The sequence below is a fragment of the Ylistrum balloti genome, unplaced genomic scaffold, assembly GCF_031769215.1.
Source record: "Ylistrum balloti isolate Yb309-2 unplaced genomic scaffold, AGI_CSIRO_Ybal_v1 Utg370026, whole genome shotgun sequence".
NCBI classification, from domain to species: Eukaryota; Metazoa; Mollusca; class Bivalvia; order Pectinida; family Pectinidae; genus Ylistrum; species Ylistrum balloti.
The window spans coordinates 137,807-165,143 of NW_026782091.1; the positions used below are offsets into that span (position 1 = coordinate 137,807).

General features: G+C 33.5%; 2 protein-coding genes across 2 annotated transcripts; both read left to right on the forward strand.

Moving 5' to 3' along the window:
- The first annotated feature begins 7 nt into the window (after positions 1–7).
- Positions 8–7,885, forward strand: LOC132548728 (enoyl-CoA hydratase, mitochondrial-like). The gene is made up of 8 exons (XM_060212607.1): positions 8–116; positions 1,879–2,073; positions 2,416–2,543; positions 2,929–3,028; positions 4,777–4,881; positions 5,450–5,569; positions 5,909–5,976; positions 6,679–7,885. The coding sequence occupies exons 1-8, from the start codon at positions 8–10 to the stop codon at positions 6,742–6,744; spliced, it is 891 nt and encodes a 296-aa protein (XP_060068590.1). The 3' UTR covers positions 6,745–7,885.
- Positions 7,886–18,326: 10,441 nt separating this feature from the next.
- LOC132548789 (protein disulfide-isomerase-like) lies at positions 18,327–24,799 on the forward strand. Its single transcript, XM_060212684.1, has 9 exons — positions 18,327–18,545; positions 19,881–20,078; positions 20,438–20,571; positions 20,959–21,096; positions 21,441–21,545; positions 21,867–21,992; positions 22,193–22,514; positions 23,308–23,486; positions 23,899–24,799. Exons 1-9 carry the CDS (start codon positions 18,401–18,403, stop codon positions 24,061–24,063), a joined length of 1,512 nt encoding a protein of 503 aa, XP_060068667.1. The 5' UTR covers positions 18,327–18,400; the 3' UTR covers positions 24,064–24,799.
- Positions 24,800–27,337: the final 2,538 nt, after the last annotated feature.

Here is a 27,337-nt window from a genome sequence, read left to right on the forward strand (position 1 = left end):
AGCAAAGATGGCAGCTTTCAGGACGATCGCATCTCTTTCGAAGAGGGTGCTGTTTACAAATGCACTTAATACAGCACAACCTGTCGCATGGCAACCCCTAAGATGCATGTCATCAGGTATAGCAAATCTCATATTCGCGCAAATAGTTGTCATTTTTGCTCTATTGATTTCCAATTTACAATTGTCCTCACAAGGTCGATAAGATAAACGAAAGGGAGGTAAGTCTCGTGTTATGTCGAGCAGGTGCTCGTAGTTGTTGGTAGCTTTAATTTCTAATGCTTCGTGTGGAATTTCTATGTTGCATCAAGATGTTCTATTTAGAGAAGCACAGTTTTTTTTTTCATAAGTTCATGAAACAGAAACATTCCTCATTTTTTGCTGACTAATGCATATTACGTTGTGATGAGAGTACATAGAACAAATTGTCATGAATTGTAAATTTTTGCATAAACATTTTGAGAAATAATCACAGGCGTTTCAAATTCTGGCGGTATTTTATGAAATGTTTTAGATCAAATGTTTTTTTATAGTGAGACCCTTATTTTTTAAAAAGATAAACATTCGAGTCGCATATTAAAATTCAGTTACTGTGACAGTTACTTCCTGCCTTTGTTATGTGACTTGATATTGACAAACTAAAATTAATTTAAATGCATGAAAATCAAGCTGTGTATGCAAGTAGATAAGCCATCAGATTCTGAAGACTCTGAGATGTCACATGTGCCTAAAGAAACTCGGAGAAACATGTATTTTAAATAGAAGTTGAAGGACCAAAATAAAGGTTTACACAGCACAACTTGGAAACTTCCATTTTCACATACACAATCCACGACACTCTAGGTACAGCGTTGTTTTGTTAATTGAAGAGACAATGATGAACATTGATATGGTATATATTTTAAAAAAGTATGGAACTAGCCAAGTTGAAATTGGTTCCTTTCTGAAACAATGAAATGAAAGTGAGGAAGTCAATATTAAGGTAATTATTAACTTATGTCCGTTGCCAAAAGTTAGTTCTTACTTACATTGGAAATCCTGTGAAGACATTAGATATGCCAAAAAGGGGAATATTTCAGTCTTGAAAGTATGTTGTATGGTGACAACAAGTTTTATTTCAATGGTAACAACAAAGTCTCAAGAAAGACAATGTTTTATTTCCATGCAGTTTGTTGCTATGAATAGATCGAGACAGATATACCATATTTACATATAACATCATAATTAATTTGTGAATGAAAATCAACAGGTAAGCAGTAAATGATTTCATTTCTTTTATGAATTTTAACATGTAAAACAACATACCATGGCATAGCTTGCTTAAATATCCTATAATTGACATGATTGCGCCACTTACTGATACATTGCTAGGAAACTGACATTCCTTTAGACGTGATACCCCCTCCCTTAAATATAACTGGCCATGCAATGAAAAGAAGTTAATGATCAATATGAAAAATTGTGCATGTCCATCTGGTCTCAGTTTCAGTAGTTTAAAATGTAGAAAAAATGATTGTAAACAAAATATACAGCCACAAATTACATGTATTAGATTTAAATCATGGAAAGGCACTACACAATGAAAAATACCCATGTTGGGGACATCACTTCACTATTTGACCTTTGAACTTGATTACAAAATTTCAGGTGTCTGGGCTAAGATTTATGCTGTATGCATATACTTAATGATGAAGAGGAGTGTTGCATACAAAGGATAGGGTCATAGCAACCTTTATTGAGAAATTCCAGGTACAGTTATGTACTTGGATTCCTGTTAAGTTATGTTGACTAACAGCAACATCATTTAACATTTCACTAAGATCTATTCGGTGAAAAAAAGTGCGGACATTACATGGGTTTTTACGGTATATCTATTTTCAGGCCAATATCAACATATTTTGGTGGAAAAGCGTGGTGAGAATAAGAATGTTGGATTTATTCAGTTGAACCGGCCAAAAGCTCTGAATGCTTTGTGTGATGCCTTGATGATTGAAACTAATGATGCCATTGAAAACTTTGATGTAGATGACAGTGTTGGCTGCATTGTCCTTACAGGGTCGGACAGAGCATTCGCTGGTAAATACATTGATTCTGCTTTTAAATGACAGTATTTAACTTAACATAACGTTTAGATATGAATCATTTCTGGGTCAGAGGAATGTATTTTTGTTTGTTAAATTAAAGTCATTTCAAAATTATGCCTGAACTTTTGTAAATGTGTATAGCTTTAATGATATAATTTTAAGTTTGCAGAAAATGTTTTTTATGAACCAACAATGTCTTCTTTGTAAGCTGTAAGTTAAGCAGTCTTTTCAGGTCAATTTGGCCTCTTATTTATATGGTCTTTATAGTCAGATGACCGTTAAAGCCTGTGGGTCTATTGTTATATGAGAACTGATGGTTTTTTTCCTGTCCCAGCTGGAGCAGATATCAAGGAAATGTCAACTCAGGAATTCTCAAATGTTTGGAGGAAAAACTTTCTTGCTCATTGGTCAAAGCTTGAAAAGTGTTCCAAACCTATCATTGCTGCTGTGAATGGCTATGCAGTAAGTAGATTAAACTTGTTGATAAATGAAGGGTCACACTTCTCAAATATGTAAATTATTGATGCTACCTAATATAGGACTTGGTATAGGTGATTAATTCAGTTTATATTACTGGCAGTGTATATCTTAATTCATGTAGAATGGGCATAGTTTCCAATCTCTAAAATCTTTAAATACTGTAGCTTCTCTGCAACCTTAAATGGTAGTAACATGGTGGGGGAGGGGGCTCCAGAATGAAATAATGTTAATTGAGAAAACTCCTAGCTTAATCAAAAACATAAGGAGATTAAAAGTTTCCAGAAGCACAGAAAACCTTTATGGCTCTGTAACTGTTTCATATTGATTATTGCATGGCAGCTTGGTATTTAATGTTAATAATTTTCAGCTTGGAGGAGGTTGTGAGCTGGCCATGATGTGTGACATGATCTATGCTGGAGAGAAGGCACAGTTTGGACAGCCAGAGATTACACTGGGCACCATACCAGGTAAGTTGGATAGAAGATGCTGTTTGGACAGTCAGAAATTACACTGGGCACCATACCTGGTACGCTGGAGTTTGGACAGCCAGATATTAAGCTGGGCACCATATTAGGTAAGTTGGTGAAAAGACACTGTTTGGACAGCTAGAGGTTACACTCATCATGCCAAACAAGCTGAAGTTAAGGCATTCTTTGTCAGCTAAAGATTGCAAGAAATTATGAAGTCCCAAAAATTTGGATGTGTAGCACAAAACTTGTGATGATGATGATGTACAATAGAAAATAAAGGATGAATAGTTTAGGCCACCATGAAAAGTACCTTGGTTTGTTGTAACCTGACTAAGGGGTGCTCAGTGTGGGTAGGTAGCATTTACAATGAATATATAGAATTAAATGCATGAAGTATTGCTGTCAGGAGTCTAAAACACTCAGTAGAATAATTTCTGAGAGTTTTCCTTGTGTCACTTAATCATTCATAAATATACTGGTGTCACTACAGCACACTTTTGTGGAAGTTTCCATTCAGCAATGAAGGTGGAGGTTTTATTTACAAATTTGTAAAATTCTGAGAAATCAGGAAAAACTTGGGATAGGTTTTGGAATAAATTGTAAGCTGAGTGAGTTTGGTCACAGCTGGAGGAGGCTAACAAATTGACTAGCCAATACATTGGCCAGGCAAAATCTAATTTAATTTATAGTGAACCTTTTTACCTGAGAAAGTATTACCTATGGCAATTCTGATCTAACTTTTGAGTGGCTCGCCAATTTGTGAAAGGTTGGCAGTATTTCTAAATGCTCAGTCATTTCTTTATGTGTGCATGTATCAGGGAATGCTTTTGTTACCATAATTTCACAGTCCAGGGAATTGTGAAGTCGTTCTTATTTACAATCAGTTCATTGTTTTTATTTAAAGTTTAAACCAATATTCATTCTAACCACCGTACTAATTCAATTTGAATTTGAGGTTTATTTCTATCAAATTTCTGTACTTTAGAAACAAATTTGAAATAACTAATATGATTTTTTCCCATTTTATATACTTGTCAATCATGGTTCATGGACATCTCTATCCACTTTGACATAAGAATTTTAAAATAATGTTTCCGTGTTTTAACACCAAATCTTGTTCACTTCTATCAATGGACCATGTTCCAGATTGTCCAGTTTACTAATGAGTCAATAGTTGCTTAGAAAATCTGGATGAAAAATTTCCTCCTCTCAACTATGACTTAGTTTTTTTCCACAGTACATAGTATGCATCCACAAGTATTGTTCTATACTTTGGAATAAGACAAAAAAACAAAGAAAAATTAGAATGACTGTGCTAAGTTACTATTTGTTTTATCTTAGAGTTGTCATTTATGGATACAGACAGGCACAGATTCATCAGTTCAGTCATATTCCTTATGTATGTAGCTTATGAGACCAACACGTATCTGCCGTCAGAACAATATAATTCAGAAAGGCACTTGAATCTTTCACAATTAAATCTCATGTGAGAGATCGATAGATGTACTTTTCAAATCAGTTCAGCAGCTTCCAGAAAGAAATAACCTGAACAACTAATATTTTATTGTTCAAATGAATATAATTTTCATTTTCACAATTTTTCTGGTTTAGGCACGTTATGCCAAACCAACTGTATTTTGATCTTGGTCCTATGCAATATGACAGTGGCTTAGTGATTGAGATAGATATGGGTTTTCTGCTTCATTTGAATAAATAATGTGTCTTTATATCCAATGGCTGTGCAGGGGCTGGAGGAACCCAGAGGTTATGTAAAGCTGTAGGGAAATCAAAGGCCATGGAGATTATCCTCACTGGAAACTTCATGTCTGCAGCTGATGCTGAGAAGGCAGGTTGGTCACATTTTTCAATGAAGAAAACTGTCTAGTATTAATTTATTTATTTAAAGTAAAAGTAAGCTGGTCAATTAAGATAGCTCATGCTTGCTGATTTTGATCCTTCTTTAAACATATGATAAGTATAGGTAAAGTTATTTGCCATACAGGGAAAATATGTAAACAGGTAACCATATTTATAGAAATTGCTCAAAGAAAAAAATCTCCTTGATATTACAGTCTTATTGACAAGCTCATGTTTATGTAGAAAAAAAATTATTTTAAGATTACTAGTATAGCTACCATCATATGTCTGTATTACTACAAACAAAATCTAAGGAACATTTATCATATTTTTATAACGTTTATTTTTTTTCAACATGTTTTACAGTATTTTCCTACTGTAAAATTACTTTATAAATCAATAAATAAAATTTTCTGTTGTGCTGACTTGTTTATTATTGTTTATTTTTAGTCTCAAAGAGAACAAAATAGGAAGACATGTCATTTGTTTAAAAATCTTAATAGATTTAATATATAAAAATAATTTACTTGTACATTAACTTTCCCCTGATATTTTATTCAGGTTTAGTCAGTAAAGTTTTACCTGTAGACCAGTTAGTTGATGAGGCTGTGAAGACGGCAGAGAAAATAAGCAGCTTCTCCAAGATCACTGTAGGCATGTGCAAGGAAGCAGTCAATTCTGGTAAGCTGGCATAGAACGGGAATTAATGTACCGGGTACATTGTATTGCTGAACATGTGTTCTGAGAAAGTCAAGTCTGTTGACCTTTGACCTATATCAATGAAAAGGTTTTTCCAGGCTCTCTCTCCTACAATACTTATCACTAGAAGTTTATACTTGGGGTATGGGTTCTCCTTGGTGAGGCAGTGTGTCTGTAGATCACTGTAATTCGCTGAATGGTCTTTTTATTGTATATAAGAGATTTGCTTTTGAGTGTTAGAAATTGGGTTTTCTACATATGATTATATTTGAAATTCAACCTCAGCACTATTTGAAGCTTGCTTTCCTCTTTGTATTCCAGCATATGAACTTTCTTTAGCTGAGGGTCTTCATTTTGAGAAGAGACTTTTCCACGCTACATTTGCAACTGTAAGTATGATTTTACAGATGGTTTGTAATTTAAGTTTTTTACCGAAGTATTTTTCTGTGGTTAAAGAATTGTGAATTTTACACTTTTTTTACAATTTGTAGTTTTGAAAGTGGTAAAGATTCTTTCAATTTTTGGTTGTTCATTGCAATTTAATACTATGGCTTGAAAAATTGTGAATTCATGTGACAATACTTTTGATACTAGAGTTAAAACAAGAACAGAGTTATATCTATATTTATCCTAAACTGGTACTGCCATTGTCAGGATACACCTGCTACACCTGATATGATGTGGATATAATGTACAATATTTATATCTCATTACATTCAATAAAGAATAGCAGGTATATGAAACTTTCATTTTACATATTTAATATAATTAATTAGCACATGATTTCCTTATAGGTAATTAGTGCAATTATCAATAATGATTGCTGTATAAACAGTATACAGAAGTAATAATTAGTTCAATCATATTTTAGCAAAATACTTTCTGTGTGAAAAATGCAAAAATAAGATTACCATTAAATTATGTGTACATTGCATAGATTTACAAAATACATTGCCTGTTAAATGGAAAGGAAATGTAATTGCACCATAACGGTGATATCTCAAATATTCAATTATTCATTCATTACTTTTGTTAGTTGTATTTAATATTTTGAAAATATTTTTTATGTTTGATGATTATATATTATACAGAACGACAGGAAAGAAGGAATGGACGCATTTGTTGAGAAGAGGAAAGCAAAATTCACTGACAGCTGAATTGAATGAATTTGCACAATATGGGGGACTTAAGTAATTGGGAAAGATGATTAAATAAACAAGTTGCTCTTAACTTTGTCGTACAATCAAATGCTAATCAGATTCTAATTATCACCAGGAGAAAGGCCATGTGGTGAATCAAAGCTTGATACAGATTGTAAACTAACAAAATATAGCTAGGCATGGTTCTACTGTGTTACTCTGTAGATGCTCCTTCCCTTGATCTCATACACTGGAACTTTTAGAAAATACTATTGGGCAGATTACAACTAAGTGCTTTTGTAAACCACTCTTTGAGACACTGATAACTTATTAAGCTGCTCTTTCTGGTGGAATGATTTGAATTTAGAAAACTGTATTGATAGTTGAAGTCGGACATTGGGGCTGAAATTAAGGAGTCAGTTTCTCTTCTAAATATGGAGCGTTCGCAAATATGTGCCATTGAAATACAGGGTAATACTAACTGGGCTGTTATTAGTGACTTGAGTTGTCAAAGGAACTTGAGATTGAAGTAAGAGTTGTTGAAGTGTGGCTTATTGTATAACGATGAAATAACTTTTGAAGTTTAAATTGGAATAATATTTTTCATTGACACATTTAAAATGGAGATTCTAATGAACTTGTATTTAGTGAATTCAAATTGACTGTTAATTGGTTGAGACTTGTGATAATTTTCCTTGTGTTTCGGTTTTGACAGTAGAATATGTACAGATGTAATGTAAATGTGGTCATCATGTCGTGTCTCCACATAAAAAAATTCCTTCTCAGGTTTTGAGTCGGAATATTTAGTTTTCTCAGGACTTTTTTCTTTTATAATCAGATTGAAATAAATTGAATAAACCATAGTAAGCAGATATTCGAATGTAAAGTGTGATTGTGAAAATATTCATGTTGATTTAATAGATGAATACGAATGTGTCCTGTTGATTACTGAATTGGTGTTTAAAACCCAATTTTACTAAAGTCTGTGATTGTATTCATATTAATTTCATAGAATTTTATTGAATGTGGGGCTTTCTAAGGCTCAGACTGCTTCGTAGTGCTCACACATATATTATACACATTATGTGATACTGAGATGATGGTATGCCATATTACATTGAAAGAATGAGAAAAATCAATAAAAAATCATGCATTTTCATACAGTAAAAGGTCGTTTGTTTTAGCTACCCTTGTCGTAAGGGCAGGTGAGTTTATACAGTAAGTTTCTACTTTTTGTGTGCAGGTTCAATGTCTACTTATCTCAATTACCTTGAGGCCAAGAATCCTAACATTTGGACATGCACATGCCTGGATTAGCAATCATCAGGGATATATGTAACACATATGTCTCTGCTATCATACAGAATTGTTAAAACAAATGTCTTTGATACAATTTTAAAGTTGTAAGGGTTGAAAATATTAGATATGTAATGATTGTACAATAACCAATAAGTCTATTTTGATTTTTGACCAGTCGTATTGCAGGGATGAAAAATCATTAATTTTGTTGGTATAGATTTATTTTTACTATTTTTCAATGTCACAGAGATTAAACATTAAACAAGAGTCCTTAACTAACACTAAACATGTATAAGAATCTGGGTACTTTACTCATAGGCTAAATAACACTATATAAGAATCTGGGTACTTCTACACAGACACTAAACTAACACTATATAAGAATTTTGGTACTTTTACTCAAAGACTAAATAACATGTAGAAGAATCTAGGTACTATTACTCAGAGACCTTAACTAACACTATATTGGAATCTGGGTACTTAACCCAGACACTTACCTAGAGTCTCGGCTTCATTCATACCCTATACTTAAACCAGTGACAAAACCCTCAAGACTTCCCTCCCTGAGATCATGTACAAGTGTCAACATGATAAAGATAATTTAGTTTAAATGTATATGTGTAAAGAAGCAGTACAGACTAAGGTGTCCATCAATTTTAAAATTCAGTTATTGTTTAAAGATAAATGTTTTTGACCTTGACCATCAGCTTCAATATCAGTACTAAATAGCCAGAATTTCAATACTGAAGAACACCCAAACCAGGTTTCCCATCATGATGTGAACAAGAGATCCTAGAGGGTCCTTAATGTCCATCTTTGTGTAGTCTTACTCATCATGGTTTTTTCGGTTTTTTTTTTCATTTTGCTTATTTTATCTCCGGTATGTTATACTGACATGCAAACTAATCCTATAAAAAGAACAAGGGACACGTACATAACAACTGAAAAATAAAATGAATTTTGATAACAATCTATCAAAGACTGCGATAGAAAAAATAGGTCAAAGACCAATTTAAAAATGGCCACTTTGTCTTTCTGAAAATTTAAAGGCTTCAAATAAGGACCAAGGGGAATCTAACAATGAGGTCTGAATGACATCCGTTCAGTCCTGAAGAAACCTAGTTTCACAGTCCTATATAGTACCTCTAGGCCATTCATTACCCACGGTCACCCATTTGTTTCTGAAATCAGTCCCAAAACTGAAAATGTACAACAAGGGACTGAAGAGAGTCTTAATATGAGCACTGATCTAGTGCTATTAAAGAAATTTTATTTAGGAAGAACCTGTTCAAAGGGCGATTTGAATAGCCCACCAGATGAAAAAAATCAGACAAGAAATTTCGGACAATGTCTTATTTTCTTCTCATTTGTGTGAAAACATTCTACGGTTAAGTTAAAAAGACATTGGCCTTAGATTTGCCCCTGAACAAGATGTCGAACGAGCACAAATTATAAATATAATATCAGGGTTGTTTGTTTTGTGACATCACCTAAACGTACTGATATCTAATAGTATCCAATAAGTTGTAAAAACTTACAGAATAAAATTGAATTGAATATCACCTATTCAGTTTAAATGGTGATATTGCCACAGTCTTCAGCATTCATCTTATTGAGCATTCATTGAGAGTCATTGAAAAGTTGAATAAAACGCCTAAAACAATGTTATATTGTGATATCACCAATTCACCTTAAATTAATGATATCGCGTGTTTAATGATACCCCCTCCATCAAGTGGTGGTTATCACCTTGTAGTTGTAAGGTGATGAAGAGAAATGGTTCGGACAAATGTACAGACGGACAAACAAGTCATCAAATCGATGTACACTGAACTTAATTTGGTCATACGAGTTTATTGTACACTGTACTGGAGTTACCTCCCCCTGAAATCGGACTGAACTTGTACGCTTAATGGTGACACCAAGCATTGTTTGTAAATATTTTAAATGTTGACTAATATGTAATACTATTCCTATTTAAATGAGTATGTATTTGTTAGTTGAATCATGCACCTATTAAACTATGTCTTTTAACTATAACACACTTAAAAATACCATAAAACAATTTCACAAAGCCAGGAATAGGCGTACTTATACATTGCCTAACAGCAAGCAGTCGTGATGTGTGGCAGAAAACCCCGATCTAAGTTGCATGGAACTTGACCAATCATCTATTACAACCAGCAACACGTCATCAAATAGTACATGATTTTATCCAATAAAATCGATTCTATTTTGAAACTGGTTTCACCCGTATTTTAGGAGTTTCCTAAGGTAGTTTTCTAACCGGTGTAAACGGAATTAAGCGCCAACCAAATTAGACTTGCTTGAAAAAAATGAACATGCATTACTTTCATTTCATTGCATTTAATACTGATAAAATGAATACCTTTCTGGCATTTCAACAAATAAAATGAAAATAATAAATAATTAAAAAACATACATATAACAAATGAAAAATAAAAAGTAAAAAATACAGACATTTGTAAGTTAGATATAAGTAAACTGAGAACTTTTTCAAGCTCTTGCACAGACATGTTTTGTGCATATAATCTGTAATACATCTAGATTTCAAACATTTTTTTCAAAATACCTTAAGCTTTCAGAGTTATAATGCTTGAGGAAAGCAAAAGCACAAATGTGTTTCACCATTTTATAATTTCATGTAACGAGAGAAAAGGTGTCTTTTCTAAATAAATGATCGCAATATTATGTACCATATAGTGTATACTGGTAAATAATCATCTATTGGATATATAATGCTTTTTGGCACTGAACAAAAAAACAATTAAAATAAATTTGAATCACAAAACATGTAATGAAATACCATTTTGAATGGATATTTCAATTACATGTATACAACATTTAAATGTATATTAAACAATTAATGCAATTTAAATTGGATTACCTTATCGATATCTAGAAATCAATACCATTTGAATGGATATCTATATCTATGTAAAATACTATTATGAACGGAGATGCACCATGCAAATTACCCGCCTAGAACCAGATTCACAATGCAATAAAAAATTTGATCTTCTGACAACAAACGTTTTGTATAAATTCCATATTCATTTGGCATGACAGCTTTTGGAGTTATGGTCAGTGGTCATACATTCTGTTACTCTCTTTTTATGTGAGAGAATTGTGAGTCTGTTTTGCTTTTCTAATACTTGTTTAAGCAAATATGTACCTTTGTGAGAAGTGCCTCTGAAAACTGCTTTGTTACAATGTCGTTGAGCTTTTCTAAACCCTGCTGGCTGTATTAGACAATAGCACCTACATGATACCTAAGCATATCGGGGTGACATCTTTGGCTTGATAACAACTTATGTACAAGTCACACCACAACTTTGCTTTGTATTCTATGTCATCAGCATCTGGGGTGTCAGATTTAATACGCATGTTCAGCTCTCTAACCCAATCCCACAACTGCTGAATCTGAACAGCTTTATTTCGTTCATGAAAAAACTCAGCTGCATCAAAACATTCAAGCAGCAAAAGTTTCTCTGGACCAGTGAGCTCCCGATACTCTAACATTTTACTATTAACGTTTACACCAAGTTCAAAATGTATTCCCAACATTTGCAATACATTTTCAAGCTTCAAGCTTCATTCTTTAACTAATCTTTATCTTGCACCGTAGCGTTGAATTTTCTGTTATGTTTTCCATGCACCTAAGATCAGCAGCAAGAAGATTAAATAATTTGCCAGCAATGCGTAAAAGCATATGAAGGTGATCAATCACAACACAGTAGGGTGAAATTGTAGGGAATAAAGGTTAATAAATTATTGGCATTTTTTCTCGTTTTTCCCTGGGACATATTTTGCCCTGTACCTCAATGTACTTGTATTCAAGCCAAGCCCCTTGTGCAGTATCATCCATAGAACAATTTTTTGACAGATCTTATTTCTCAGTTTTGCTACATTTGCAGTAAAGGCAACAATATTGGCAAGCAATTGAAGGTATTCCACAAACTACCAAAAAAAATTTGTAATCACCCCCCAAACATTATTTCAACTTTGAAATTTCTTTCATTGACTGTCAGTGTAGTTTCCTGTAACCGGCCTACTTCTTTTCTGAGGTCATCTAGACCAATTTCAAGGTCTTGATATTTCTCTAATGTTCTAATAATAGCTAATGGGTAGTTACCCTGTGCAGAAGCACTCTTGTTCTCATTGATAATGGTAAAAGTCACATTTACAACATGAACTCTCTTTCCCACATTAGTGCCATCCCCAGAAATTTAAATTCTGATGTCTCCATCTGGTGCAAAGTTTTTGTTCATATCTAATATATTAGACAACACATTTACCAAGTGTTTTTTCAGAGATTGTTGAACACCAAGGCCATCTGGAGTAATTTCAAAATTGAACTTAGAATTTAATTCAGCCACAATCTTACTAATAGCATAATTTCTTGGAAGTGCTTTAAATATATTCATACTCAATTCATGGTATGCTTCATTACTAATACCGAAAGTATCCAAGATGTATATGAGGGTATTTATGTCATCTACATTTTGATTCAACTCTGAATTTTCTTTAGACTCATAATCAAAAAGTTTCAAAACCTCCTCTTTGTTATTTCTCATAACTGTTACTGAAATAGGAGTAACCCAATTTTCTGACAGAAAACTCTGCTGTTCTACACTTATCTGTGTCTCGTTTCATAAGTTTTGATTGATACCTAGGTGTACATTCTGTGAATGGTTTGTGCTTCAATGTTTTTTCATTTCTTGAGTTTCTGTTGCTAAACTAAACTTACATCTTACATAACTTTTTTCTTAAGTCATTGTTTTCTTTTTTTCCTTTTCTTCTAACTGCTTCTGACTGACTGCTTTTATTGTTTCAACCATTAACTGTGTATCTTACTTGTCAACCATGACATCCTAACTATATTTTGAAAACCAGAGTCCCTCCTTAAACTTCTTGATCTGATTCCCACCCTGTATATTAGCTTTCAAAGACCTTGTCTTTAATCTGAAAAGCTCCGCTCTTAAATATTTAAGACAAAGGTCATTTGGCAAAAGTTTAAGTGTACAATGCTCTTGCACAGCTAAAGAAATTTGTTCAACTGTTTTTAGATCTAAAGCTTTCTTCCAAAACTGATCTGATGATAAAATCTCATACAAAATTTCTCTAGAAATAACAACCATTTTCTATGATAGTATAACTAAGATTTCTAACCAACAAAGTCATGAAAACAGAAGTCTTTTGATTATTTAAAGCAAGGGGTCATTACTACACACGGTAGTCCCAAGTTTTCCCGAAAATTTTGGTCAACATAAATAGTATATGTAGTACCAACAGTAAGGTGTTCTTTGATAAGGACACCTAGATCCTCCAGAGCCTGAGGGTTTTTTTCAGTTTCAATGAATGGTTCCAATTTATCTTCTTCTATCAGTCGATCATATTTTTTACTCCAACCTGTAACAGAAATGGAATTTTATAGTATACAAAAATAGTTGTATGATATAGAACTATAAAAATGTCTCTGCTACCTTATGATCAGTGGATCGCTATATATAGTGATTTGCGACAGGGCACAACATGGCGGACAGATGGACATGGGTGCAATGCTTGATCCCCCTCCTTTCCTTCCCCCTTCCCCCCTATTTAATGGCGAAGGCATCATAAAATCAAAATAAAACTAGCAAAATATAAATATGTGCTTATATATTTATATTGTATATATGATTTAGGGGGAATTTCCAAGTTCTGTCTACAGATCTCAAAAGCAGTATGATTGAAAGTAGAAAGTTATAATGGTGCAGTGAAAAACACTTTTAAATATTTCATTGATATACACATCATATTTACCCAATGTTATTCTCAAGGCTTTATATAGATATTGTTAATTCTGATTTAACTCTGACTTTTTCTTTTTTTTTTCAACTGGAATTGATAAACTGAAAACAGTTAATTTGACAGTTACCTATGAAATGAATTTTCACATAGCCATCGTTAGTTTCTGTGTCGTCCGGGCAGGATATAATCCAGGAGTCCAGGTAGGCCTATCATCTGCCCCGGGACACTTTCCTCTTGCAGGACCAATATGAACAGAATTCAGTTCTCCAAAATCATAATAAATTAATGAATAGGTCTGTGAACTGCACATATGTTGGTAAGAGAGCTGAGAACATATTATTACTATCTGATATAGGACAGCCAGTCTAATATTCACTGTAAACGCGATAATACTTAATCCAAACAAACATTTTCGAAGTGCGAAGAAACATGTGGATGAAGAATAAGAAACTCAAAATATTGTGCGGAAGTCGATTGTCTGTTCAAAGTGATTTTCACCTTTGACCTCTGGCGGGACCGTAAAACAAACCTAAGTAAGCACATTTTCTGCCAATAAGCAATGGAAAATCTCTGGCGGAATCAAACAAAACTTCAGACATTGTACTAACAATGACCTTGATCTTTGACCTTAAAAACACAACCCAGACAAGCACTTGTTTTAAGGAAGCAATGTGTAACATCCGAGAGTAATCAGCCAATCGGAACTTGAGATATAAGTGTGCGAAAATAGAAGTGGGACGGAGACGGACGGACGGACGACGGCGATTAAACATACAGAGAGTTGTCCGCCAGTCTTTCTTTCACACACGTTGTTGTCGACATCCTGCAGATAATTTTCACCTGACGATTCTGTGACCCATACTTGATGTAGAGATCGAGAGTAATCGTAACCCCTTAAGTATCAAGGATGTCTGTAACCAGGATGTAACGTTCCTAGAATTGAACGCGAGCTTGTGTTTGTACACTACCGACTCTGATTTGAAACAAAAAAAAATGTTCATGACCAGTAAATTGCGAACACCCATTCTTATTATTTTGTTACTGGTCATGCACGTTTATGAATTAATTTCTTTCCTTTCCGATTTTACTTTCACGTGATAAGACACGTGACACGTCAGCATTAAACCATTTTCACGTAAAACGTGAATAGTCGTTGTTACTAAAATATTGTACAAAAACGTGTTTTACGATGTGCAGGTATGTGTTTGTATGCACTATAAGCAAATACCTGTTGTCCTTCATGAGAATATAATTGTCACCAATAGTGTTATCGTATGCAACAGGTGCACGGGTGACACGTTTACACTTTGCCAGGGAGTTAAAATTGGTCAGTGATACTACACAACTGTGCTTAAAAACAGTCATACGTATAACAAACAAAAAATAAAAGGTTAAAAATACAGACATTTGTAAGTTTGATATATGTAAATTGAGAACTTTTTCAAGCTCATATCTAACGGACATTTTTGTGCTAATAATCTATTTAATACATCTAGATTTCAAACATTATTTTCCCAAATACCTTAAGCTTTCAGAGTTATGTTGCTTGAGGAAAGCAAAAGCAAAAATGTGTTTCAGCTTTTTATAATTTCATGTAGCCTATAGTGTTACTGTATGCAACAGGTGTACGGGTGACACGTTTACACTTTGCCAGGGAGTTATAATTGGTCAGTGACACTATACAACTGTGCTTTAAAACAGTCAAAAAATGTAATAAAGTGACGGCTTCGGGTAATTATCATTGTATATACGCGTGCCTCCCACCACAGAGATAGAAAGAGATCATGTTTTTTTCCCTTCTGTTCTTGCGATGACGTGGATGATATTATACCGATAGTCACTATGTAAACGTCAGGGCTCGTTGACGAATCAGTGAGAACCACGAACATTGGTATTAAGCACCCCGAGGCTGGACTATCTAGTACTAAATACATATGATTGCTTTTAGTCATTACTTTAACATGCGAGCTATATTTAAAATTGCTGTTTTAAATACTCGACATCAGATATCACATATCCGTCAAATGTGACAAATATGCTGTTTTTATGACAACAACACCAATTGTAAATATTTTAAACTTAAGATCAACAATTCCTCTGTATATATTAAAAACTTCGGCACTCATCAGAGTGACCCACGTTTATGAAGTACATGTAAACATAATCCCCTTGGACTGTAGTTGTAAGTCTAGAGCCAGATATTTCACTTCATGTGGTTTAATCCTACAGGCTATTTTCCACCAGCTGTTAAGTTCCACATAGACTTGCACGTATTATATAGCACTAGTACAGCTTATGATTCATATCTGTATGAGTTGTCTGTTTTATTAGGTCTATAATGTACAGACAACTCATAGCTAGGGAAATATATAATATAATATGAAAAAAAAAAAAAAAATAGTGACCGATACCTGTGTTACGGATGCCGTTAGCTTCGTAAAGAATTTGGAAATAGAGATATACATTGTATATATATCTGACCTCTTTGCCCCAGTTTCCTCTGATCCCTACATCTTTGTCCTAAAGATGCTCGCTTTATGTTTTACAAAGTACACGTTTTAAGATATTTCTGATATAGGATCATTTGATTCCACACTACTCGTATAGCTCATGAGAGATATATACACGTTTGTTTTAGTTGTCCGGACATAAATTTATGCGTATGCTACAAGTCCGTAGATCTATGGTTCATATATTTTGCTTAATACCCCGAAGTTCCCGAGTATTTTTTCCCAGTCAGAATTTGACCTGAAGTTGGTCTAGTTTTAGTTCACAATGGTTTACATTTTCCTTAATCAAGAATTCTTATTTCAATAAAGTTGAACGTTTTATTCCTATATACAGAGAAAACTTTCACTAGAGAGATTTAATAACTGTTATAGCCGCTAACCACCTCATATTTACAGTTCGGTAACACGCCCTATAAGGAATTACAATATGTTGCAGGTAACAGGTGCGTTAGGTACGGTTAGGCTTGCACTGACTGGTAGCCCAGTTACATCTTGTGTACTTGCTTTCTAACTTACGTGTATAGAGAAAAGGGTAGAAAAAACAACATTCTTTATTGGATAACATGATTATATCTCGATCTTTTACAGAAAAGTGACGCATTAAAACACACTAAGAAATGTATGCTCAGTACTGACAGTGCATTTAGTGATGTATACGTGTACAAGTTTGATTCACCGTCTAAAACACAAACCGCATAAACAACACACTAATAGAATTATCTAAGTTGTAATCGGGAGATGTACATCGCCAATTAATCATGGTAATGTACATACAAGTGCTTTAAATGTGATACCACGTCACTATGAAGTGATTTCATTAAGACATCACATTGATGGCCTGTCAAATTGTCAAGTCACCCACCACGATATGTACTGTCATTGAATGAAAAGAAAATATTGGTTCACTTCATGGACATAGATATAGATATATATTTAAACTAAACAAACTATTTATAAAAAAAACAACAACAACAACAAAAATACGGCGAAAATAAGGTAGACATTTTAATGAAAAACTTAAAGATAAGTGTTACATCTAAGAGCAAGTTTAAGAGTGAAAATGAAACGAGCATTGCCTTTCGTGACGTCACCACAGCAGTTGGTTGTTTACGTCATGATGATTAACAGTATATATCATCTACATAACACTCTATATTTGAAAAAAAAAGAATTTCATTGTAACGTATACACTTAAATATACTAATGTTACTTTTCAAAGTAATATTTAAGAAAGTGATATGAGTTGTCATAGACATTTAATAATCATACGTCCATGTTGTAGTTAATATGTACCGCGTGGAAATACCTTTGTGCATGTTGTCAATTTTCAACACCTACATGTATGGCAGGTATGTGTGAGTATGATCCCAGGCTTAGACGGAAATCAGTGGTTCTGTGATTTAATAACTGTAAATTCTATTAGTAGATTATCTATATATTTTCTTATTTAACTTACATATGTGTTGTATATAATATTGTATGAATTCAGCGGTATATATATATATTTGTGATCGGATTATATATATATATATATATATGGAGATTATTACTAAAAAGATCCTATCGACAGGGACCTAAATAATGTTTTCAAAGGTAATTTCACACTTGTAAGAATTAAGATGAGATGGTCGATGAATAGATTAATAACGTACTGTTTTAATTTACATTTTTTTTATGTAGATAAATTTTGGAACAAATCTAGTAAATTACAGAAAGTAGGTCTACTGTGTCAAATATCGTTACAGAGTGTGTGACATCCTTCGATGCCATTCAAGCAATATTTCTTTTTTGAATGTTTAGCATCTTATGCCTGAGGAGATTAAATGAAAATACAAGATTAATAGGATACACTATCCATAAGGAGTATTTTTGGATCGGGGGAAAATTTGTCAAATCACGTGATCTCATTTTCAGCCAATCGCATTACAACACGCCTTAAGTCCGACTGTATACTGGCATGCGCACAGAAAACCGGTCTCTATTGCCACGTTTACCTATTGACAGAAGACGTATTGAAGGATCTCTCCCCAAAAACTGGGTGACTTTTCGTCATGTTTGTTAAAATAATATCGTTGCTTTTGTTAAGCTCTTTTATATTAGCTGAAGACATAAAAGAAGAGGAAGGAGTCCTTGTTCTAACGACAACAAACTTTGAGCAGGCCATCGCAGATAATGAACATATTCTCGTAGAATTCTGTAAGTATGAGCCGGTGTCGGCTACTTTCGACATATGCTAACCTGTTGATTTTGATGTAAGCATTTATGCCTGTGATGAATGCGTAAACAATTAATGAACTAAATATGCACGTGTGGTTGCTTATTGATGTTGACTGATGTGCGTTGATAATGATGCACTGTAGTCGTCTGCTAGTTACACCAGCTGCACGCGTCCACATTTTGATTCACTCGTGCAAATGATAGGCCTATCTAAGCTAACATTTTTTATGCAACCGTATTAAAGATATAAACTGAAAGATTGTGCTAGTGGGCTTATCCTGTGCAAGTACGAGCAAATCACATTGGTAGTTTTATCGCGATACCGTACTGTTGACTGGTAATTGGTCCCAGTAGTGTTTACACGAATGCACATTGTGTGATGTAGGATTTTTTTGACACGTGTGCACTCGCAAGTCAGTAGGTTTATGACACTAACCCATTTCCCTCACAGGTTAGCATATGTCGAAGAGTGACATTTTATATTTGTGTATTCAGAGTTAAGAATGTTGTACTATAATCATGCATATTCCACTTAATTATGAAACTGGTCACTTGCATTATGCTCAGCTTCCGGTTTTAAAATCAGGGTTACACAAGTTATTGAAAACGATGTTTACATTGCTAACATGTTTCATTTAGTAATTTGGGCATTGATCTGTTTTCTGTATTGGCAATATTAATGGAGAGAAATTGTATAAACTAGTAGCTGATGACACATAAAAATATCCATCGCCATCAAATGTTTTCAGCAGATTAGAATCAGTGTCCATAGGTTTTTGACAGTTAACTTTTATTTTCAAAGAACTATTAGCAGTAATATTAGACCTTAAGTCTTTTGACATGCTGATCTGTGATTAGTCAACAAAAATAAAAGGAAAAAAAGCAATGCTGTCAGATGAGTAGAGAGATGTGAAATTTTGTAATATTTGATTTTCACTTTAACCTCGCATTTTATGATGACATAAATTCTTAGATACTATATAATCATCTCACTTCCATAATGATGAGACTATCCATCTCTACGTTTTGAGATTTCCAGGGAACGTCTAGAATAAAACCTCCAATAATCATATCTGCAACAAGAATAATATCAAATTAGTTTTGATGGCCAATTCTTTGTTGAAATGTTTTTTACTTGTACTAAAATTTGTCTGTAAAATTGTTGAATTCTCCATTTTAGAGCAAAATGTTTCATTCAATGAACTTAAAAAAATGATCCACCAGACCTTTTAGTTGAAAGTTAAAGCAAAATGTCTAAATTATTTTATTTTAACACTTGGATTGTATTAAATGCATGCCTGTTTGTATTTACAGATGCACCTTGGTGTGGTCATTGCAAAGCTTTGGCTCCAGAATATGCCAAAGCAGCTCAACTTTTAAAGGATTCTGATTCCAGTATTAAACTAGCCAAAGTTGATGCCACTGTTGAAAGTAGCTTGGGTGAGAAATTCGGAGTAAGAGGATACCCAACACTGAAGTTTTTCATAGGTGGCAAACCCAGCGAATACCAAGGTATTGTATTTTTAGTCAGATAAGAGAATCTACATAGTAGGGATGACATAATGAATTACAACTACATTATAATAAATCAGGTTGTTTTCATATTTCTTCCAGGGTTAAAGAAAGTCTTGGTGAAACAGTTGTAAAAAATCCCTTGGTTGAGAAACAAGTTTTCATATATCTTTGGCATATACTATCACACAAGGGAATTATAATTTCCAAGTTTTCCTTTATCTATGGCTCTGCCTAAAATCAGTGGATTTTTAACAGAAAATTAACTTATTTGAAATGTAATGGAAAACATCGACAGAATTATACAAGTTTATCTTTTAAGAGTTATTTGTATGTTACATAAAATTTTATTTGGGTAGGTGGCAGACAGGCCAATGAAATTGTTAACTGGTTAAAGAAGAAGACTGGTCCCCCATGTACAAGCCTTGATGATGTTGCTGCTGGCAAGAAATTTGCTGAATCTGATGACGTGGTTGTTATTGGATTCTTCAAGGTAATACATCATGATACTAGGTAAAGAGGTGATGAATTTATAATTAATTGGTGGTGTTTTAAGTTTTCTTTGAACACATGTTCTGGAAAAAACCTGTATTTGATGATGTGATTAAAGAAATTAAATTTTCAACAAAAGTCTACTATTGTAGACAATATCTGGCAATAATATGGACAAATTTTATATGAAATTGGATAAAATTCATGTATATCATTGAACTAGTGAATCTCGGTTACAAATCAAAAACATGTTTCATACAGATATGTTTCAAGCAAATATGTTTTGCTTGTGATTTTTTAAGAAATGAGCTCACATTGAAAAACAGATAGAGATTCATGTTCAATATGCTCTTTATACATGTACTAGTATCTGACATTATCCTTTTAGGATCTTGAATCTGTTGAAGCCAAAGCCTATGAAAATGCAGCCAGAGAAATTGATGATGTTCCTCTTGGAATCACATCCAATGCTGATTTGTTTGCAGAGTACAAAGTAGAAAAAGACGGAGTTGTCTTACTTAAGAAGGTATTTTTCAGCAGTCTGTTAAGAACCACAATAGTGTATATCATATTTAGACAACTATCCTGCTGCTTTTAAACTGTAAATAATTATTCAAGTTGTAGAGAATAGTAATGAATTTATTGATGATAGTGATTGTTCATGGAATAATCATTTACAGATAAAAAAGATAAAGGAAAGTCACTCAGTTCCTTACAAAAAAATATTGGGATATGTAGCATGTATTAGTAAAGTGTTGATTGCAAAAGTTCTGCTTTTATGATTATTTTCAGTTCTTGTTTTACAAAATTTGTTTGCAATTTTATCATCAGTTTTGTCTCTTTGTATAAGATTGAACAATTATCTTTCAGTTTGATGAAGGACGAAATGATCTTGAAGGAGATGTTACTTCTGATGCTGTCAAAACATTTGTTGCTGGCAACCGTCTCCCATTGGTTGTAGAATTCACTCAGGAGGTACATTTGCATTTTGTTATGATCTTGTACTAATAATGTTCACTCTGATTTGAAAGATATTTTAGTTACTGTATGTAACTGTTTACAAATACCTGTTTCTAAAGTCATTTACTTTCCTGGGTTAGTTTATACTGTTCTCAATATATGTAGGTTGGAAAAGAAACATAAATTGTGGTGTTTTAAATCAACATTTTTGTTTGAAGGATATGATTTGAGAATTTTTCATGCAATGTTAAATTTGTATTGTAGTTAGTATGGTAATGAATATATTCATGTTTTCTTATTCTTGTTTGTTAAATACTTTTCTGTTTATTTGATCAGAGCGCCCAGAAAATATTTGGAGGAGAGATCAAGAATCACATTCTGTTGTTCATCAAAAAATCTGCAGATAACTTTGACAGTGTCATTGAAGGATTCAAAGCATCTGCAAAGGAATTCAAAGGAAAGGTGAGGTACTCTAATACCAATAGTAATACATGATACTTTGTGGGGGAATAGTTTTGATTTTCATCTTAAGAATATATTATACTTTTGAAGTAAAAAAAATTGGTTGAATCACTTGAAAATATTCTATATTTGTGTCCTTCAAATTAAAATTGCAAAAATTGTAAAAATTTTGTCTTAACTTTCCTGGTGTTTGACTGCAGGTTCTTTTCATCTATCTTGATATTGGAGATGAAGAAAACGGCAGAATCCTGGAATTCTTTGGACTGAAGATTGATGAATGCCCATCTGTTCGTCTTATCAACCTTGGAGAAGACATGAGCAAATTCAAGCCAGAAACTGATGATCTTGGCACAGAAGCAATTAGTAAATTTGTAAATTCATTTTTGGATGGTAAGATGAAACCCCATCTGATGTCTGAGGAAGTTCCAAGTGACTGGGATGCAGAAGAAGTGAAAGTCCTTGTAGGAAAGAACTTTGATGAAGTAGCCCGCGACAAATCCAAGGATGTATTTGTTGAATTTTGTAAGTGATACTTTCCAACCACATCTTAGTATGAAGAAAAGAATAAATAAAAAAATGGGTATTGTTTTTCAAGGACATTTGAATGTCATTAGAATGAGAACTTGAATCTGAATACATAGTCTCCTGATCTGGACTATCTTAATCTGTGGTAAAATTCCATCATATGATTTTTAGTTCAGTAATGGTTTGTTCGGCTTCTTATTTCAGTTTATTTTAAAAAATTCTCATTTATGTTTTGATACACTGCTCTCTTTGAACAAAATGTGTATGATATACACTGCCAAAAGGAAACATCACATTGTTTCATTGGAAAAAGGAGCACTAAACAAGACATAACAGAAATAAGTTGAATTTTAAATATTTGTGAAAAAAATAAAAATAGAATGTTAAGAACTTGGGAATAATTTGAGTACAGTCTAGGGGCTTTTTTTGAGTTAGGGTATCTAGGTTTTGGACTTGAATAATTCTACCTATAATCAAGGAGTTTATAAAATAACCACCAGATTCTCTTAAATAGAAACTGAGCACAGTAGACATTAGCTACATGTTCTCTGATGAAGTGTATAAACTTTCATAAGAGGATGATTTTTTTTTGGTACCTGACCAATTTGCATTTTCAAAATTAGCTTAGGGGCAAGTATTGCGATATGAAAAAATTGTAAAATAGAATCTTGTGTAAGCTCTTTGAAATGCTTCACTAAACCAAGATACACAATTTTAGAAATTTATCATGTGAAGCTAAACTATCATTATTTTTCCAGAAAATGTTTGAATTGTTCTAAATTGTTTACAGATGCTCCTTGGTGTGGACATTGCAAGCAGCTTGTTCCCATTTGGAATGAACTGGGAGAAAAGTTCAAGGATAATGCCGATGTTGTTATTGCGAAAATGGATGCCACAGCCAACGAAATTGCTGATGTGAAAGTTCAGAGCTTCCCCACCCTCAAATACTTTCCAAAAAATAGTGAGGAGGTAAGAATGATGTTGTGAAATGCAGTGTTCAATGCTGCACTGGTGAGTTAGTAGCCTTTCACCTAGGCCTAATAGATGTGACTATTTGATTGGATATGAACACATATCAGGAAACCTGTCTGACTAGAGAGATTTCCGTGTATTCCAGTTTCTTACTGTAGAAAACTAGACGTGCTTCTATCAAGGCACTTGAGTGATTTATTTCAGTAGTGTAAAATATGGTTGATAAGATTTAATATGTTGTAAAATGTTTGAAACTGAAGTGTTGCTTTGATTTTGTAACACTTCCAATACAACCTTCCTAATAAGTGGTTCAGCAGATGTGTTCTGGCGAGAAAATTCTTCATTATGGCCGATTTTCATCAATATTTAGCGGAATTGTATCTTGATTTTGAAACATTCTATATTATAGATTATCGACTACAACGGCGAGAGAACATTAGAAAGTCTGGTCAATTTTGTGACGAGCGGTGGAAAAGAAGGTAATGGTGAAGCTGATGACGATGACGATGAAGAGGATGAGGAAGAAGAAGAGGAGGAGGAAGAGGACGATGAAGTGCCCAGGGACGAGTTGTAGATCATCCTTTTAAATTGCATTTGTCTTCATTAAACCTCTTCTATTTTTTTTTAAAGTGAATATCCAGGTACCTTTAATTGTGATTTTTGCTGGAGGCAGCTGGATAAAAATATTTTTACTGAGCCTCAATATTGCTGATAATGGGGGTTGGATGGGAAGGAAAAGTTGTATTCTATGGGGAGGAAGTGAAATTATCATTTTATTTGAACATTTGTTACTTTTGTTTTTTTTCTTCTTTTTTTTTCTCCTTTTAAAATGGTGAAAAAAGTTATCTTCAGTAAGGGGAGAGATCACTCCAATACTCTTCAGTTTTAGTTGAAATCATGTCTTCTTTCATCTTCAATATTATGAAGTTGTAATGGGGAAAAGGTAGAATGTGTGTGAACGTGGATATGCATGTGTTTTGAAAAAAGAACAGTGAGATGTGTACATTTTCAAAATATCAAAATTCCATTTGAATTTGAATGATGAATACTAGATTTGAATGGATTGTTTGTGATGAACTGTTGGTGTATGATGGTGCAAACTTACAAATATGTGCTTTAACTAAATACTAATGTGAGATGTATGTTACCAACAAACATTTATAAACCTCAAGATACTTATTAGATATATTTATGAATTCGAGAAGGATGAGCTTTCTGTTTTTGTTGAATGTGCTAAAAGAAATTGCCATACAATTTTTATAAACAAGGTAGTCAACTAAGATTGAAAAAAATAAAATATACATCTTGAACTGGATTTGTTTTATGTTTTTAAAGGACAATCACATGGGCAGCAGACACTTAGGTACATTTGGAGCTTTTCAAAAGTTTGGGAGGTCACCTAATGATTTTTGTGTCTGGAAATGATGAATGATACCTTTACTGTCAGCATAATCAGTTGATAATTATGTAGCCTGGGTAAATACTAGCTGCAATATACCATTCGGATAGAGAGAACCTCTCTTCAGCTCGATTGGTTGAGCGGCCGACTAGTTAAGTCTGTGTCAAAGTTCTGACAGGGGCATTGAAATAAATAATGTTACATGGCTGCAATGTTGGGACTCTGAAATAATTTGTGTCTACTTTCACAAGCATTGCTGTAACCCTGGAAACTCCAGGATGGGTTCTTTCATGGAGGGGATTGAAGAACATAATAACAGCTTGCAATTAGAAGGACAAAAATTGTGAGAAACATAATATTGGATTTTTCTTACACTGGACAACATGTAAATAAAAGAATTATGTTTGATGGCTGTAATTTCATTAATTGCCAATGTAGGTACAGTATTATGATAAGAAGTAAAGTACAATAAAACAAAGTGCAAAGAAGGCGATGCACAGGAGAACAGTAACTTTCAATCCAAATGTTATATGACTAATTGCATCTTGCTGCCATTTTCTTTAAGGATTTGTTGGGTGAGTGATTAAACCAAAGAATATCAAAACTGGTCAAAAGAACTCAAAATTGAGATGGAGAAGTGCATTAGCCCCCTGATTCAATAAATTTCCTAATTTGAAAATGAAAAATATTAGACTGACAAAACAGAAGTGAATAAAACATTCTGTCTAGAAGCTGACAACAGAAGTTGTTGCCTAAAAAGGTCTGCTAAATGATGGTCAAGCTAAATGTACATGGAACATAGGATATATGCGAGTATGTCTGATGTAAAAATTTCCAGTCTTCAACTAATTTTCAAACTTTGTAGGCCATTTGCCACAACATAGACTTGTGTTTTTCGGAGAAGCAGTTTGATAACACATTGTTCTCCTTTCAGCGTTTCAATGTTGTGTGGAGACTTGATCAATATCATTGAAACTTATCAAATATTATAACCCTGACATTAATAAGTTGTGTTTTCATGAATGGCAGTATAATTCATCAATTTCAGAAAGAGTTACTGCCCTTTGTTTTTTTCAGCATTTTAACATCTTGTCACAAGACCAACTCCTTCAGATTTTAACCAATATCATTGAAATTTTGATTTTCATGGCAAGTCGTGTTTTCCTGAACGGCACTTCAATTCCACAATCTTAGTAAGATTTCCTGCTATTTGTTTTCTTCCATCATTTTATTCTGGTTCAGAGATTTCTTATCTCAGTTTTTGACCAATCTCACTGTATCATCTCTAAACACATTGTTGCGTTTTTCCTATTGGCCTTTTTACACCATCAAAGAGAGTTATTGCCCTTTGTTCTTTTTCAATTTTTTGATCTTGTCTAGAGATCAATCATCCTCTCTATCTTTAATCAGTTTCTTGCAAACATTGCTATAATGATATAGAAATGTGCTATCACTCCTGTATTTTGATAAGGCAATTATTGTTTTATTGCCTTTTATTTTTCATTGGCATGGGATGGATGTTTATTGTTCTGCCATGTGGTAGTTTTGTTCTTAAGAATTTCATAATTTCCATTGTTAACTTCATTATCTTGCCTCAGGTAAATATCAGTACAATTGTATCCTAGTTGTGCAATGTTCCCTAAATCACCAAAGATTTGGTTCACTAGATTAGATTGGTTACTGGTCTCGCATTGAGATCTCCTGAGTAATTAATTTTTATTCTTTGAAAAGTACTCTCTATGCCTTTTCCACAACTAAGGACTTAAGGGTACTTACATATGAAAGTTGAAATTCAACCATACAGTATTTCTTTGAATGTAGCAACAAAAAACTTTAAATGCCATAATCCAAGATGGCCACCTGTCTGCCATTTTTTTTGCTGATCTATCCAAATTGGAAACCTAAATATGAGATTTGAGAATGATCCTTCCAGCACTTCTTATGAAGTATAGATAAAGTTTTTCAATCAGTCCTTATGTAGACTATTCTGAATGAGGAACCAATGGAGACTTAGATTGATTAGACGGTAATTCTCGAGAAATAGTGTAAACAAGTATTGATTGTCAAAATGTAGGTCACAATGACATGATGACAAGATTGTGGAAAGACAGACAGAAGGACTTCTCAGACACAAAACAAAACTAAAATCTCTGGTTCTTGGTTGGGGACCAATAGGGTACCAATAAAATCAACACAGGTACCATCTGATGGAAGGTCAAAGACAACCTGCAAGTACTCTGGAAACCTTCACCTTTAAATATGTGAATTGTTGACAGCCATTTGCAATTGTCTTCCTTGAATAAAAAAATTATTCACCAACTGGTACAGGTTTCATCGCAAGAACTTCCAACCATATATCAGGATTAAAATTTCTAGGCTTATCAAAACAAGTTCTTTGAATTTTCTTTGGTAAATTTGACCTTTATGACTTTGAAAAAAGGTCTGTCTT

Coding starts and splice junctions, on each gene's coding strand:
- LOC132548728 (XM_060212607.1), top strand. CDS start 8: ATGGCAGCTTTCAGGACGATCGCATCTCTTTCGAAGAGGGTGCTGTTT. Junction 2,544..2,928: donor CTGCTGTGAATGGCTATGCA/GTAAGTAGATTA, acceptor AATAATTTTCAG/CTTGGAGGAGGTTGTGAGCT. Junction 5,570..5,908: donor CAAGGAAGCAGTCAATTCTG/GTAAGCTGGCAT, acceptor TTTGTATTCCAG/CATATGAACTTTCTTTAGCT.
- LOC132548789 (XM_060212684.1), top strand. CDS start 18,401: ATGTTTGTTAAAATAATATCGTTGCTTTTGTTAAGCTCTTTTATATTA. Junction 22,515..23,307: donor GGATGTATTTGTTGAATTTT/GTAAGTGATACT, acceptor AATTGTTTACAG/ATGCTCCTTGGTGTGGACAT. Junction 23,487..23,898: donor TTCCAAAAAATAGTGAGGAG/GTAAGAATGATG, acceptor TCTATATTATAG/ATTATCGACTACAACGGCGA.